This window comes from Arvicanthis niloticus, chromosome 2 (genome assembly GCF_011762505.2).
Source record: "Arvicanthis niloticus isolate mArvNil1 chromosome 2, mArvNil1.pat.X, whole genome shotgun sequence".
Taxonomy (NCBI): Eukaryota; Metazoa; Chordata; class Mammalia; order Rodentia; family Muridae; genus Arvicanthis; species Arvicanthis niloticus.
In genome coordinates, this window is record NC_047659.1 from 1,332,589 (window position 1) to 1,347,556 (window position 14,968).

At 50.9% G+C, this 14,968-nt stretch overlaps 1 protein-coding gene across 1 annotated transcript; it reads right to left on the bottom strand.

Moving 5' to 3' along the window:
- Positions 1 to 2,160: 2,160 nt before the first annotated feature.
- On the bottom strand, positions 2,161 to 11,395 carry Mymk (myomaker, myoblast fusion factor). Its single transcript, XM_034496429.2, has 5 exons — positions 11,151 to 11,395; positions 6,698 to 6,812; positions 5,626 to 5,774; positions 2,896 to 3,012; positions 2,161 to 2,511 (listed from the first exon to the last, which is right to left on the bottom strand). Exons 1-5 carry the CDS (start codon positions 11,283 to 11,285, stop codon positions 2,362 to 2,364), a joined length of 666 nt encoding a protein of 221 aa, XP_034352320.1. The 5' UTR covers positions 11,286 to 11,395; the 3' UTR covers positions 2,161 to 2,361.
- Positions 11,396 to 14,968: the final 3,573 nt, after the last annotated feature.

The window sequence follows — 14,968 nt, forward strand, 5'->3', positions numbered from 1 at the left end:
TGAGGTGCTTGGGAGGGTAAGGCTACATCTGCAGCCCTAGAGCCAGGCACAGGCTGTGGTGGCTAGACTGAAGTGTGCCTCCTAATCTGTGACTTACAGACTTGGCCAGGTGCCCAGAAGGCTCTCATAAACCAGCAGCACCACCAGAGAAGGCCTGTGAGTGTGGCCCTTAGGCTGGGCCACTTGTGGCCCCTCCCCATTCAAAGACATCTTGCTGCCTCAGTTTTCCAAGAGTGGGTTTCCAGGGTTGCTTGCTAGGGGTGGGGTAGGACAGAGAAGGAATGGGGTCACTCTGCAGGCACCTGCTTCTGGAGGGGCCCCAGACCTGGCTTGTCTCCTCTCACTTTGGATGCCCTGCTCTGACTCGGCAGTCTGTCCTCTGGAAGTAAATGATGACCCAAAGGAAGACTGGGCTTCAGGATAGCCTGAGTCTTCCTGGGGCTTGAGCTCAGGATATATGTGTTTAAAGTATATAGGCATATGTCATGTGTGGGTATGTGTTTATATCCCCCTGTGTAATATGTGTCTGTGCTTGACTGGAGACCAGACAAGGGCTGAGCAGTAAGGTAAAGAGGCCTCCATGCCTCAGATCCTGGCTCCCACTGTCCCTTTGCTTCCCCTTCTGAGGTTTGTTTGTTTTTACTTTATTTTTTAGATTCATTTATTTTTAATTTTTGTGTCTGGTGTTTGCGTCCAAGTATGTATGTGCACCACATATGTGCCTGGTCTCTTGAAGGCCAGAAGACAGATCTGACCAGACCCTCTAGAACTGGAGTTACAGATGGTTGTAAGCTGCCACGTGGGTTCTGGGAACTGAATCTGGATTCTCTGTGAGGGCAGCAAGTGGTCTTAACCACTGAGCCATCTCTCCAGCCCTCTGCTCCTTTCTCAAGGAACCTCAGAGCTCAGACTATGTGGTCTTGGCTTCCTTACCTGAGAAGTGAGGCCTAGCACCTAGGAGCCAGGTGTCAACATTCTGCATTGGTCTGTGATAGCATGAGCTACTATATCATTAAAAATCTCTGGAGCCAGAGATGGGATGAGGCTTATGGGTACCCTCTGTCTACCACCAGGGCCTGGAGTGATCCATGGAAAGGCAGGTAGAGGTGCCCAGGATACAGAGAGGTGTGGGTGTTCCATATGGAGTAGGCATCCAGAAGGCTTGGCTGGGGGGTCAGCTGAAAGGAGCACTCAAGCCAAGTGGTGGAGCTGGCTTTCTGAAGAGGTACAGGGGGTGATTCAGGAAAGATTGCCAGCTGCCTACTGGGTGGGAACTGCATGTGGGTAGCTGTTCCCTTGAAGTTGCACCATCTGGAAACATAAATAAGTCCCAGACAGGTATAGGTAACTTCCTGCTGACAGCTGGGCCTTGGGTCACTAGGAAAGGGGATGCCGGGGGTGTTGGGGAGATTTAGACTTGTGAGGTGATGTCTGAAAGCTGCTGTTGTGGCTGCCATGTCCTGCCATGCCCTGACCCCCAGGCTGCCACAGACAGTACTGCTTACAGCATAGCAGAGTTCCAGCAATGCCTGGCCCAGGGGTATTGCCTGCACCCACTTTTCCTTCAGGGTCTCAGAGTAAACTTCAGGACAGTGTAGAGTAAACCAAAGAGTAGCACTATACCCTGCTTTCAGCCCAGGTACCCAGGCCAGCAGCAGACTCAGCTCAGTGTCTAACCAGCCCCTGCTTACTCTGAACACAGGCATTCCTCAGAGACCAGAACTGTCACACTCAGCACACAGAGTTGTTCCAGGAACTAGGACGTATGTTAGGTGAAGCTAATGACTAGTGGCTGGTCAAGAGTTTACAGTGAATGGCTTAATCAGAAACCTGCTGAAGGAATGGGACTCAGGCAGGGGCATGTAAACTTGTGCCCAGACTGGAGCTGGGCTCACTGGCTCCAGCTTTCTAAATGGGGAGCTTTCAGAGCCTGGGGTAGCGGGTAGAAAGGGCAATCTCAGTTTCCTAGGGAAAGCAGACAATCCTGGTAGGCAGGGCCTGGGAAATAGATAACCCTGTATGCTGCTGTTGGATATGCTGCTGGGTTGAGACTTGTGGCCAGTATTTACTGGACTAGATCTCTGGCAGGCGCACCTATGTTTATGGGGGATAAAGTTCTTTTTTTTTTTTTTTTTTTTTTTTTTTTTTTTTTTTTCTGAACAGAGTGAAACAACTGGTGAACACAGGATTGGTGGGTCCCTAAGAAGCATTTAGCAGAATGCATCAGGCCTGCTGGTCTCTTGGGGTACAGAGGAGACCATTTCTCATGGACATACCACATGGGAAAGTATAGGGAGTATCCTGGGAGAGACAGCAGGGCTGCCAGACAGGAAGGCAGGGGCCTGGAATGGGGGACTGAGATCAGACACAAGTGCAGCAGAGGGTGGAGAAGGTCAGCTTGGCAGGGGCCCCTGCATTCCCAGCCTTCTTGTTGACCTTGGGCAGCAGCAGGACAAAGGACATAGCCAGGGCACAGTGGTAGAAGCTGTGAACGTAGGTGTAATCCCATTCCTGTGGAGGAGAATGAGTCAGTCTGGGCCTCTACCCCTTCCCTAAACTAAGTCCTCCTAGGTATCTGGCACCTCTGCCAGCCATTCCACCCTGAGAAAGGCTTGCTGCCTTTGTCTGTTCCCTGTCCCCTGGGTGCTGGGCACCAGCCCCTGGTTCCTTTCAAGACATGCATGCATCTTAGGTACAGGCTTCCTTAAGTCAGGGCCTGACTTGTCCACCCAGGCTGTGATGCTGGTACACTGGGGATGGCGAGTACCACCTTCAACAGGACAGAATCCACAACCTGGAGCCTCCACGGAAAACAGGTCGCTCTCCTCCCTGTTAGGTTGAGTCATTTCCAGAGGGCTCTGGAAGGCTTGTTCCCCTTCCCCATAAGCCAGGTACCTCAAAGAAGAAGCGAAGCATCAGGGCCAGTGCCCCAAAACAGAGGCCGGGGCCTATCTGCTGGGTGTAGATGCTCTTGTCAGGGTACAGACCTTTCTTCTCTTTCATCTTCTTCAGCTGCAGAAACAAGGTGGGGACATCGAAGTTCTTGGGGTGCAGCAAGGAAAGGATCCCACCCTGAATTGTGGAAGAGCCCTACCCCCTTCCTCTGTAAGCTTGAGTGATGGGATTTGGAATCTCTGGGCCGACTTTCCCTGGGTCCTCCACTGCCTGTGTGTGGTGGTCTTTGGCACTTCTGTGCAAATATGATCAGCTGTACCAGCTAAGGGGCCTTCTTCCGTTAACCCTGGTTTTGCAGGCTCTGATGCCTTACATGAGGGTCTGCTGTATGTTCAAGCTTGGTAAGATGGGGTGTTACAGGGAAAAGATGGGAGGCCCTGTGGTTCCTCACTGGAATGCAGATCCTGGGGCCCAAAGGTATTTTAGACTCAGGATTGTTCAGGTTTCAGTGGGAGAGATCATTATAAATACCACTGTCAGGTATGCACAGTGGGCACAGGACAGTGGCCCTGACTGTACACCTCACTAAATACATTACATCCACAAAGGCTGTCAATGGCCTTGTGCAACTCAGGGCAAGCTTTGCCACTCTGAGTGATGACATGGTGCTGTTTCCAAGTGTTCTAGAACTTGCTGTTAGTAACAGCAGTGGAGGTCCCATGAGCCATGTCAGTCCCATGGGTAGAGCCAATTAGCCTGAGTGCAGCCAGTACGGCCGTCAGTCTCCCAGTTCTAACACTGGGGCCCCTGAGAGCAGAAGAATACCCATGGGCCCTGCCTTGCCCTGGGAATCCCTATTTCCCATTTCACTTAGCTTCTTCTCCCCAAATGTTGTTTTCATGCTTCTTTCCCAAAAGGGTGAGACACAGGAAAGGATTGTACCCCATTCTAAGAAGTAAGTCCAAACTGCCTGCATACCTAAGGTCTAGGAGGTGGGATCTCTGCCCCAGGAATGGGTGGCTGCAGCCTCTCCCATTCTCACCAGAGACCTGGGAAGGCTGGCATTTAGTGGGGGACATTGGCACACGGATGCTATCTTGGCTAATTAACATCCAGTCAGGATGGGTGTGTTGGCTTTAACCCCAGCACTCAGGAGGCAGAGGCAGGCAGATCTCTGTAAGTTTGAGGCCAGCCAGAGGTACAAAGTGAGAGCCTATCTTAAAAAAAAAAAAAAAAATTGAGTCAGATCCAGAACCAGTGAAGGGGCCGTGATAGGCAGGGCTATCAGAGCAAGCCTTCCTGTCTATGCATCCCAGCTTGATAACTAACATGCAGAACCCCAACACCCCTGCCTCAGGTCAGACAGGGCCAGTTTTGGCTTCTCAAATTGGAGTGCAATGGAAGCTTCTCCTCTTGACAGTCCAGTGCAGCTGCCATTACCTACTGGGGCTCCAGGTTAGGCTGCTGAGCTGTGCACTTCAGGCTCATCCTTAGCTTAGAATCAGAATAAACCTGGTTTCCTTGGAGCCCACAGGAATAAGACTTGGCTTGGAAGCTTCCTGCCTGACTTTACCTGTCCCCACTTTGCTGAAGATGGATCGGAGCTTCCCGCAACCCCGCCACACACACACACACACACACACACACACACACACGTGCGCGCGCACACACACGCGCACACTCACTCTCTCACACACACATACATGCACACTCACTCTCACACATACACTCACTCTCTCACATGTACACACGCACATGCACACTCACTCTCACACACATACTCACTCTCTCACATGCACATGCACTCTCTCTTTCTCTCTCTCTCTCACACACACACACACACACACACACACACACACACACGCACACACGCGCACGCGCACACACACACACGCACACACAGCATTGCCTACCCTGATCTGCACTGCTGCAGCTCTACTTCTGGGAACCTCCAAGACCCCAAGTGTGCTTCCTGCATAAGGTAGCAGAGGCATGGGAACTTGAGGCCTGGGTGCTGTCTGGTCGGTCGAAGCCTGCTCACCTGGAAGGTCTGTGTTTTGGGCCTAACTGCTCTGGGTGGGGCCCAGGAAACATCCCTGGGTCTATCCTGTTATTAGGAACCTTGTTCATGTTGGCTAACTTAGGTGGCTTTTAGGCCTTGGAGGCAAAAGGGCCTTAAGCATAGAAGAGTTAGAAGCCTACACAGCAGAGTAGACGCCAGACACCAGGCCCTCCTCCAGGGACAGTCCTATTGAAAACCCCGCTTTACCCCCAATCTCAAACCTTCCTTCCTTGGGAAGACTAGACTAACCTAGCTGTTCTCCAAATTGGTATTACACCTGTAAGCAGTGTTGCCTCTCAGAATGATAATGATGGTGATACTTAAGTTGATGAAAAAATTAACAATGACTGTCATGACAACGACTCCTCATCTCTGGGCACATTAAAAACCATGGCAGTGCCTGCGCTTAGAGGCATTCTGTATGGGCATTTGGAAGCAGAGCAGAGGTCAAGAGAAAAGGAGAACCAGTAATTACCAATAAGCCAGCAGGGCATGGGGCTCAAGCATGAGTCACCATATTTAGGGATTCTAGGGCTTTGGGCCCAATTCTTATGTTAGTTCTCCTGTATATAAGGATATGGGGTTTAGGACCCTATATAGGAGAAACCAAGATCAGGGGAAAATGCAGATTCCCGGGCCCTGTCAGCTGAGATACCAGAAGTACTCACCCACTTTACTGCAATGATGAGGATGGCTGTGCCTATGGGACCCGAGTATACCCCATAGCCCCAGCGGTCGTGGAAAGTCCGCACGGCGATGGTAAGGACACCGAACATTGTGAAGGTTGATCTCTGGGGTTCATCAAAGTCTGCCAGCGCTGGGGAGAAGCACAGTAATGGTGAACAGCTTCCCACCACATGGCTGTGCCTCCACCCTTGAGAACCTATTGGGACGTCCTCTCAATCTGTAGGACCCCAAGGCCCAGCCTGGTCTCCACAGGTCTGAATTTTGGTTATTTGGAGGAAATGGAGCATGCTGTTTCCCTGGAGCAGGGTGGCTGAAATGAACCAGTAGGCTGAGTGACCAGCATTTCCTGGGAATCCTGGGACAAAAGTATTGAGACCAATGAGTGGTGCATAGAGTTGAGTCTCCGGAGGGATCGTCTGTGACTGCATCCCTGGGAGACAAGGATGAGTTTGCTTTGTTTCTCTCTTTTTTTCTTTCCTTTCCTTCCCTTTCCCTTTCCTTCCTTTCCCTCCCTCCCTCCCTCCCTTCCTTCTTTCCTTTGTCCTTCCTGCTTTCTTCTTTCCTCCATCTCTTCCTTCTTTCTCTTTCAAAATTTTGCAGTGCTGGAGATGGAACCAAGGGCCTATTGATCACCAGGCAAGTGATACACCGTTGAGCTGTATGTACCCCAGGTGCAAGGTGAGGATTGAGAGTGGTCTACCTTCCCAAAACACAGAGCTGAGATGGCCCAGGAGGGCAAATGCCCCTGTGAGCCTGGAGGACATGCTGGCAGGCTAAGCCCCTGAGCCCAGAGCAGTGGTGGTCTCTGAGGGCTGGAGGTAGGGATGCCTTTGGTGTCTCCTTTGTGTGCTTCTGCTTTTTAAATGTCACAAGTGCTAATTACTGGAGTCACTTAAGGATGGGAAAAATGAGACCGCAGGCATCTGAGAAATGTGTATGTTCCTTTAAGCAGATTAAGCTCTGCACAAAGCTGCAAGGAAAGAGAGAATCTCAGAGATAGGTTGGGTGGTGTTCAGGATTGGCTCCCACCCATTGGCAAAGATGGCCACTTACCCATCAGGGAGACCCACATGCTCAGGGCTGTCCCGTAGATACTGAAGTACTCCAGGATATCACGGCGCATGAAGCACAGCACAGACAAGCCAGGACCATCGCAGGCATGGGAGAACTGCAGGGAAATCACATGAGGTCAGCAGGCAGTGGGCAGCTCAGGAGGGGTGAGAACTGGTCCCAAGCCTCAGGCCCCTCACTAACTGTGAGCTCTTAATGGCTTTGTGCCTCAGCCTCCTCATATCAGAGCACAGGACTGGATATTCCCCTTATGAAGATTAAACAGGTGAGCCCATCTAGCCTGGGAGTGCAAAGCCTTTGTAAATCACTTTCAGACTCACCACTGGCCCAAGGCTGGTGAGAAGCATGGTCAGAAGGGGGTCCTAAAATACCCTACTCATACCTTTTGCCCCTGGCTGACTGAAAGTTCCCGTGTCAATCTTTGCATACGAGCCTTTTATCCTGGACCCCCATCTCTCTGAAAAAGAGGAAGATTTTAGACTCCCCCAAGCAAGCGCTGGCCCTAACACTCCTTCTCTCCCTCCTACTCCAGCAGGTGTGTCCCTCCCTGACTTGTAGTTGAATAGATTTGCTTTTAAGCAAAAGGTTCTATATGCAGTATTTCAAAGAAGACAACGTATTTCTTACGGAAAACAACTCGCTGTCCCTCTGCTTCACATTTCATCATTTTAAGTAATATTTAATTACATGACATAATTATTTTGACAAGTGCAACTGGCACAAACAAGCCCAGCAGCCAGCACAATCGGCTCTTGGTAAACCCAACTCAGCAGGAGGGAGCAGGCAAGCTGGAAAGCAGCCTTGTCTGGAGGCCACAGGGGCACCACCGAGGGGGGAGCTGGGTACCCTGGATGATGGATGTGTCAGTCAAGCACGTAGGGCCTACTTAGAAGCTCAGAGACCTCCTGCTGATCGCAGTTGCACGTGGACTCTGTCAATCAATAGAGAGCCTCCAGGGGAAGGGAGGAGGTGGTTAAGCCTCTGTATTGGGTCAGCCCCACTCAGTGCTTTGGTGCTGCCTTGAGCTTTTGGGTTTTGCGCCTTTAAATAGGGATATTGGTGAAGAAGACGTTAACCAATTAGGTATGGACTCAGGGGAAGACAAGTTTCAGGTTGGGCCAGACCAAGGTATTCAAGTGGAGAAGGGAAGAGGAGGGAGAAGTCCCTCCTCAGCTCTGGGAGGGACTCTGCTCCTCAGGCTCCTTACAAAGCCACATCAACCAACCCACCTGAGCCGGTCATCTGTAGCATCTTGTTTCCTTCTGTTGTACAGACCCCCCCATGAATGAATGAATGAATTATCCACTGTGAGATTCTGGGAAACATCCATGCCTTCCCCCACAAGGAGCAGAAGAGTCTCCTTAGGCTGGATCCCAACACAGAATACTCGCCTACATTCCAGGCCCAGAGGAGCAGGCTTTACAGCAAGGAATCCAACTGTCTTTAGGCCCTGAGGGTTTTTGTTTTTGTTTGTTTGTTTGATTGATTGGTTGGTTGGTTGGTTGGTTGGTTTTTTGGTGGGGGAGGTGACCTGTGTGACTGTGAACTTCCCTGGGCCACTTCCTGCCCAAGGAGTCAGGGGCAAGGCAGTAATGAGTACCCTCCCTCCCCAGAGGCAGGTAGATCTGGTCCAGCTGGTGCCAGGTTAGGACACAGCTGGGTGTGGCAGGATCTCCAACCCTGCTGTCAGCTCAGCGGATCTGGCAAAGGGGCTCAGGCTAGAGGTTGGTCTCTCAGGCCTCCCTTGTCCAATGGCATGAGAGCACCTGTTCTGTGGGGCTTACAAGGGGACCCTAATGATAACTGAGGAGCATGGTGCCCCACTCTTTAAAGTCTGCCTTTATTAATCAAACTTTTCCTCAACCTGAAACCAAGTTGATATGTGCTTTATGGTCATTTAGAACGAAGTGCTCACCTGGTCAGGATTAGCTCAGCTCTGAGAAAAACATTTCAATTGATCTGATTATGCTTTGTATTTCTAGTGTAGGACTCTGTGAGTCTTTGTGAGTCTTTCAGGTCCCTGGTTCAGAATAGTGTATGTTTGTGTGACATGTGGTGATGGGATCTAAGACTGCGTGTGTTAGAATCAGCAAGGCAGCAAGAACATGTTGAAAGCAACATGTGGGTATAGGCTGATAATATCTGACTGCGGATTTGTGTGCTATTGAGTCAAAGGGCCAGAGAAACAGCTGTCTCCTATAAAAGATTAGGACTCAGATCCCTTATTCTTTTGACCCTGTTTGTTGCACCGTTCAGCATGTAGAGAAGATGCTGTTGTCTAAGATTCTTAGAATAGAACCTGCTTTTAGATTAGATGACTATCAGGTTAGAACAGGAGAGGGCAGAATTCTTTGGAATCAATCAGATCCACCCGTGTGTAACTGACACTGAGAGTCATTCTTCTTATATTCAGCAGCAGCACGCCACACAACTGGTGGTTGTCATGGAGGATCCTGAAGGAGCCATGTGGAAGGCAGAACTCTGTGAGGAACAAACTGTGGCTTTGAGGCCAGAGGACATTTGTCATAAGAGACAGCTGGCCCTGCCACTCTGGGTGGGGTGGGGCAGGGTGGGCCTCCAAGGCCAGTGCAGAGGCAGCTGTAGGCCATCCGAGACCCAAGCAGGCAGGAGTGACTTAACTGGGGCCTTGATTTGCTGAGCTATATCTAACATGGGCTGTGTGGACAAGACCCTGGCTTCTGTTCTTGACCTTGGGGTCTCATCTTGGCTCTGACCTTGGCCAAGTCTCATGAGGAACAAATGAAAAGTGTGGGACAAAGTACTGTGGGTAGACCAGGATCTCAGAGTTTTCACGGTGACATTGGTGGCCCAGCTTCTCTGAGACTCAGTTTCCTCTTCTATCAAACCCAAATCACTACTCTAGGCACATAGGTGAGTTCAAACTCACCCTGGTTGCTGCCTTGTGACTTGTCATTGGCCTAATGTCCTCCCCTCCTAAGGTGAACTCAAGAACTGAAGAATTTCAAATTCCTTGAAGAAACTCACTGTTACCCATGAGACCACCATAACCAGAAGGTAGACAGGTGCCAACACCTTCCCCGTTGTTCTCAGCCCACATGCACTGGTGGCTTCTCCCACCACTAGAAAGTCATGCCAGCTAAATCAGGATATGGAGCACACATGTGAACACAGGTGTGTGAACTTGTGGCCTCACTCAGCGAGAGCCAGCTGGAAACCCTTATATATTCCATGCTCTTGCCTTACTGAGACCTGATGCAGGGAGGGCAGGCCTAGGGATAGGATGCTGTTCTCTAAAAGTCTGGATCTGCTCTAAGGAGGAGACTAGCAGGCTGCTTGCCAACCCTGAGCATGTATCCTACTAATGTGTGGGTCTCACACCATACAAACTAGTGAGGGATGGTGTGATGAGAGAGAAACAAAGGTTACAGAGCAGTGAAGGAGATGGTGTGACCCCTGGTTAGAGGATAGCAGAGAGGGCCAGCATGAGAGGTACTCAGAAGGACTGAGTGAGAGGAAGCCTTTAACACACAGAGAGGATAGATGGGTAGATAAATGGACAGGGAGAGATGGTTGGTTAGCAGATAATAGAGAGATGATAGATGATAGATAGATAGATAGATAGATAGATGGATGGATGGATAGATGGATAGATGGATAGATACATAGAACAAGACAAATGATAAATGAGTGGACCAGGGAGAAGAGGAAGGTGAACTCCTGGGGGGAGTGTAACTCTAGACATCAAAAGGCTGGATACCAGGAGGAAGAAGGAAAGAGAGAGAGGCCAGGAGAAAACTAGACACAGAAGTGAAAGGCAGAGGGAGAGATACATGGCAAGGGTGAAGAGAAGCAGAGACCCAGACACAAGGCTTCAGCAAAGCTGGCCCAGTGCCAGACATGCCCCTGAAAGACAGAGGAATCACCCCAGAACTGTTGCCTGGGAACAGAGTGGAGAAGGAACTAAGAGGCAGCCAGCCAACTAGACACATAACAGGAAGAGAAAGAAGGACTCAGGGAAAGGCTGGCTCCTCTCAGTGGGGGTAGTTCCAATTTCTGGAGTCACATCCTCCCAGGCCCTCTACCTTCCCTGAGCCTAGCAGGTCTCTCCCTCGGCCTGTCCACTCACCCCCTGTACCCCTCAGCTCAGCAACTCATGAAACAAAGTCAGTAGAAAGGAAGGTGTGAGGGACACAAAACCTGTCCTTCACTGACACGGGGTTATCATGGGCCTGGCTTCAGTCACCCCCCCCCCTCAAATTCCTGGCACACATGGAGAAACTGAGGTCCATAGAGGAAGACAGACTTCAGGACCCTCTTTCCAGCCACCAGTCCCATTGCTTCCCCAAACCCAGACATTTCTCTTCCAAATCCCATTTCTGCATCACCTGGCACAGGACAGTGATGGTGACCCCCCCCCCCCCCATGAGGTCTTCCTCCTAAGCCCCTCACTTACCGCCACGAAGAACATGGTGAAGAGATAGACCATGGCCTCCATGTAAAAACGCCTCTTGGTAGCAGTGCTGACTGTGGGGAGGAAGGCCAGGCTGCTGAGGGTAGGCAGGAGCAGTTTGGCTACAACTGTCCCCATGGACTAGGAGGAAGGCACTGGCTGGGCAGAAGTTAGTGAAGGCCTCCCTGGTCTCCAGGATAGGAAGAAAAAGAACCCACTTCTTCGCTTCTTCAGCAGCTGGGACCGCAGCTATGGCAGCGCCCACAAGGAGGACTTAAGTGCTCTGAGGAGCATGTGTCCAGTGACACATGGAGAAGGTTCAACAGCTGACGGACCATGTGGTGTGTACTTGCCTCTAATATTCTCTCTCTCTCTCTCTCTCTCTCTCTCTCTCTCTCTCTCTCTCTCTCTTTCCTTTTTCCCTTCCTTTACCCTCCCCTCTCTCCCTTTCTCCCAGAGGAATTCCCCCAAGGAAGCCATATTTTTTTTTTCTTTTTTTTTTTCTTTTTGGAGGTAATATTCTTGGGGACAAGTTCCTATGAATACGACCCCGCACCCACCTCCTGGTTATTTTCTTTCAGGATCCTTGTTCCAGGATGAACATGTCAAGGGTCCTGCTATTTGGGCCATACATTAAAGAGGTGCAGGAAGTGTGAGAAAACTTAGTTTAGCCAGTTTTGATCACTCCAAGGGCTTGCAGATAAGCTTCGCCTTTTATTAACCCACAGCCCTTTTTACTCAATGGCTGGACTAACAGCCTTCTCTGCTTGGCTACATTGTATCTTACCTTAAGTTAGCAGCCAGGACCCCTCTCCATTCCAAAGCTGTTGTCTGGCCTTTAAGCTCTTTTTCCCTCTTTTTACAGCTCCTTGGGCTGACTTCAGGAAATCACCTTCTCCTGTTACAAAATGTCCTAGGGTAACTGTCTGGCAGGGACCCCTCAGCCCCCAGCCAAGGAACGATGGCTGTGTGGTCCGAGTTTCCCAGGCCAAGTCTTTCCTGGTTTATTTGTGATCAGCTTCTATTGCTATCTGTCACTGTACACAGAGTTTAAACCCATAGTCTGAAGGCTTCTGGCAGGTGCATTTACCTGTATAACCCTCAGTGTTCACTCCCAGTGCCCTGGGACAGGGCATTCCTTTATTCCCTTTTTGGTAAGCTGTTCCCTGCTCCCCAACAGAGGCAGCTGCCATGATTGATTTCTGCCAGGGCCTGAACTTAATTAGCGGATCACACAGTGTGCACTCTTCAGGGTGTGGCTCCTTTTCTTTGACCTGCACAATCCCTGAGATCTGTCCTTACTGCTCCAGTTCCTTTGGTGGCTGGGTAGTCTAGAAGGCTGTCCCTTAGGTCCACCCCACCAGTACCTAGTCCTCCAGGTGTAGCAGACTAGAGGACAAATACAGCCTTAGTGAGGAGCTGAGGTTGTGGACTCCCCCGCTCTGTGAAGGCCTGGCTGCTCCACCCCCACTCACCTACCAGCTCCTACATCCATTTCTGGGAGTACCTTGTCTGAAGTTGTCTGAAGCCCATGTCTCCTGCTCACAATAAAATATTCAGCTTGACACACTTGGGCCTGTCACTCTCCTGCCTAAGACTTTTCCCAAGATTCTCTGAGGCCCTGGAGGAAGCTTAACTCTCTGAAGAGCTCCCCAGGCTACCCATATCCACACCTAGACGTGACCCCCAGCCCTTGCACATGCTACTTTTAGAAGCAGCTGCTCCCCCAGCTTTGGCTTCAGAACAACACTTCCTGTTCTTGCTGTTCCAGCTAAGGCCTGGTTTACTCCCAGCCTAGACAGCGTGTCTGAGGTGAAGGCTGTGGTGATCGACAGGTAGTGAGCCAAGGGGTTTCTTCACTCTTCCTCTGGCTTGTCCCTTGACCCGACCCTATATCCTTCCTATCCTGGCACTCACCACAGTGACAGATGCTGGAGTTGAACTGCTTGGGTCCTGAGGAGCAGATCTGTTTGCCTGGCTCCCTGCCATAGTCCCTTCAGGCCCAACCTAGTATTTTCTGGGTCTTCAACAAATACCAGAGGAATGAATGACTGTGAAAAGAATGAATGAAAATCCAGGGAGGCGGGGCTGAGTCCAGTCTGGCTTTCTAGGGCCTGTTCCCTTTCCAAATGGGAAAACCAGTCCCTGCTATATGAATGCTGGGGATGGGGGATGGGGAGGTTCGTGGTTGCCCCTGAGCAACTCAGGTGGGGTCTCTCCTGACTCTCACCTCTCCTCTCTCTGGTCACAGTCCTAAGTCAGCCTTAGCTCCCGACAAGTGCTCAAAAGGGCGACAGGACCAGAACTAGATGTCAGGTACTCAGGGAGGTGGCAAGAAGCACATGTCCCTGAGCCATAAACTCCAGAAGCAGGAAAACATTCCCCAGCTGTGTGTGTGCATGTGTGGGTGTGTGCATAAGTGTGTGTGTGTGTGTGTGTGTGTGTGTGTGTGTGTGTGTTTGTTGCAACTATGGACTCCAAGCCAGGCTGTAAGCTTCAGGAAGAAAAGGAGAAAAAAAGGAGGTGGGGGAGAAGGAAATGAAGGAGAGCTGTACATATGTTACAGCCATTAAAGAGGAAGGGGCTGAGGAGGGGATATCCCAAAGTAAGGAGACAGGTGGCTGGGCCTGGGGCGGCAGGAGAACCTCCATATAAAGGCTGTGCTGCAAGCTGCCCTCCAAGGGGGTGGATGTGTGTGTGGCTTCCGTCCCAGCCTGGCTGCCTGGCCATAGACCAGCTGACTCTGGAGAAGGCATCCAGTCTTGAACAGGACTGAAATGACCCTTGGGTCTCTCAGAGCAGGGGAAGTGATTTGCCCAGAGGCTGGGGTTGGGGTGAGTGGAATAGAAAGTGCAGGGAGCTGCTCTGGGAGGAGGTATTACCCCAAGAAACAGGGAAGGTGTTAAGGGTCCACCTGCACAGGTTCAAGGCCAGGAGATACAGGAGTCCCCTACCTGCTCTGTGGGTTAGCCCAACAGCTGTGGCCCCAAACCATGAGTGTCCTGAAGGACAAACCTGGTCCACAGTGTAGCTGTTTCTTCATTATACTGAATGTGCACATGAGTCTTGAAAGTCACACATACATGCAGGGTCTGTCCAGGGCTAGCCATGTGCCAAGAGTCCTTCAGGCTGTGCCTCATGGGTCTTTTGGTAGCCAGCAAGTGAAAACCTCTGCCTTTTCTGTTTTACAAGGAAGAGAGAGACTGCAGCCCAGAGAAGAGCAAGAACTCACCCAGTGTTACCCAGTCATATCAGACTGCCTGGCCCTAACACTTCATCTCCTTTGTCCTATAAGACCAGAGAATCCAAAGCCATTACCTTCATGTCTCAATTCATGAATGGATCCAGTGAGCTCTTGGAATGGCCTGGCTTTAGTGACCAAGGGTCCCAGGTGGCATCCCTTCTCTGCCCAGCAGGTGGCATGGTTCCAGTGGGACCATGTAAGGGTCAGCCTCTAGGCCATAAAGCCTGGAGTAAGGACTGACAAGTTGGTTCCCCTTTCCCTAGCCCCTCTGCTGAGGGAGTGGCTGGGTTTTATAGAGGTGCTGACATGCATGGAATGCTGAGCTCTCTGCCTTCAGGACAGCTGTCTGTCTGCCCAGCCCAGGAGTGCCCTGCCAGCTGCTGTATTGGCCTCCTCCAGTTTTTGAACACCCAGCCCACAGTAGTAGTGGGTTACCCCAGAGCGCAGAGGCCTTACTCCTGTCTGAGGTCTACTGAAGTTACCTGGAGGAAAGGAATGGGTTTTGAGTTCTGTCTTTGAGGTCTGTGCCTAGGCAGCCATTTAGGGCTCTGTCTGTGTACAGCCCAGGGATCATGAT

Coding starts and splice junctions, on each gene's coding strand:
- Mymk (XM_034496429.2), bottom strand. CDS start 11,285: ATGGGGACAGTTGTAGCCAAACTGCTCCTGCCTACCCTCAGCAGCCTG. Junction 5,775..6,697: donor CATGTGGGTCTCCCTGATGG/GTAAGTGGCCAT, acceptor GCTTCTCCCCAG/CGCTGGCAGACTTTGATGAA. Junction 3,013..5,625: donor TCATCATTGCAGTAAAGTGG/GTGAGTACTTCT, acceptor TTGTTTCTGCAG/CTGAAGAAGATGAAAGAGAA.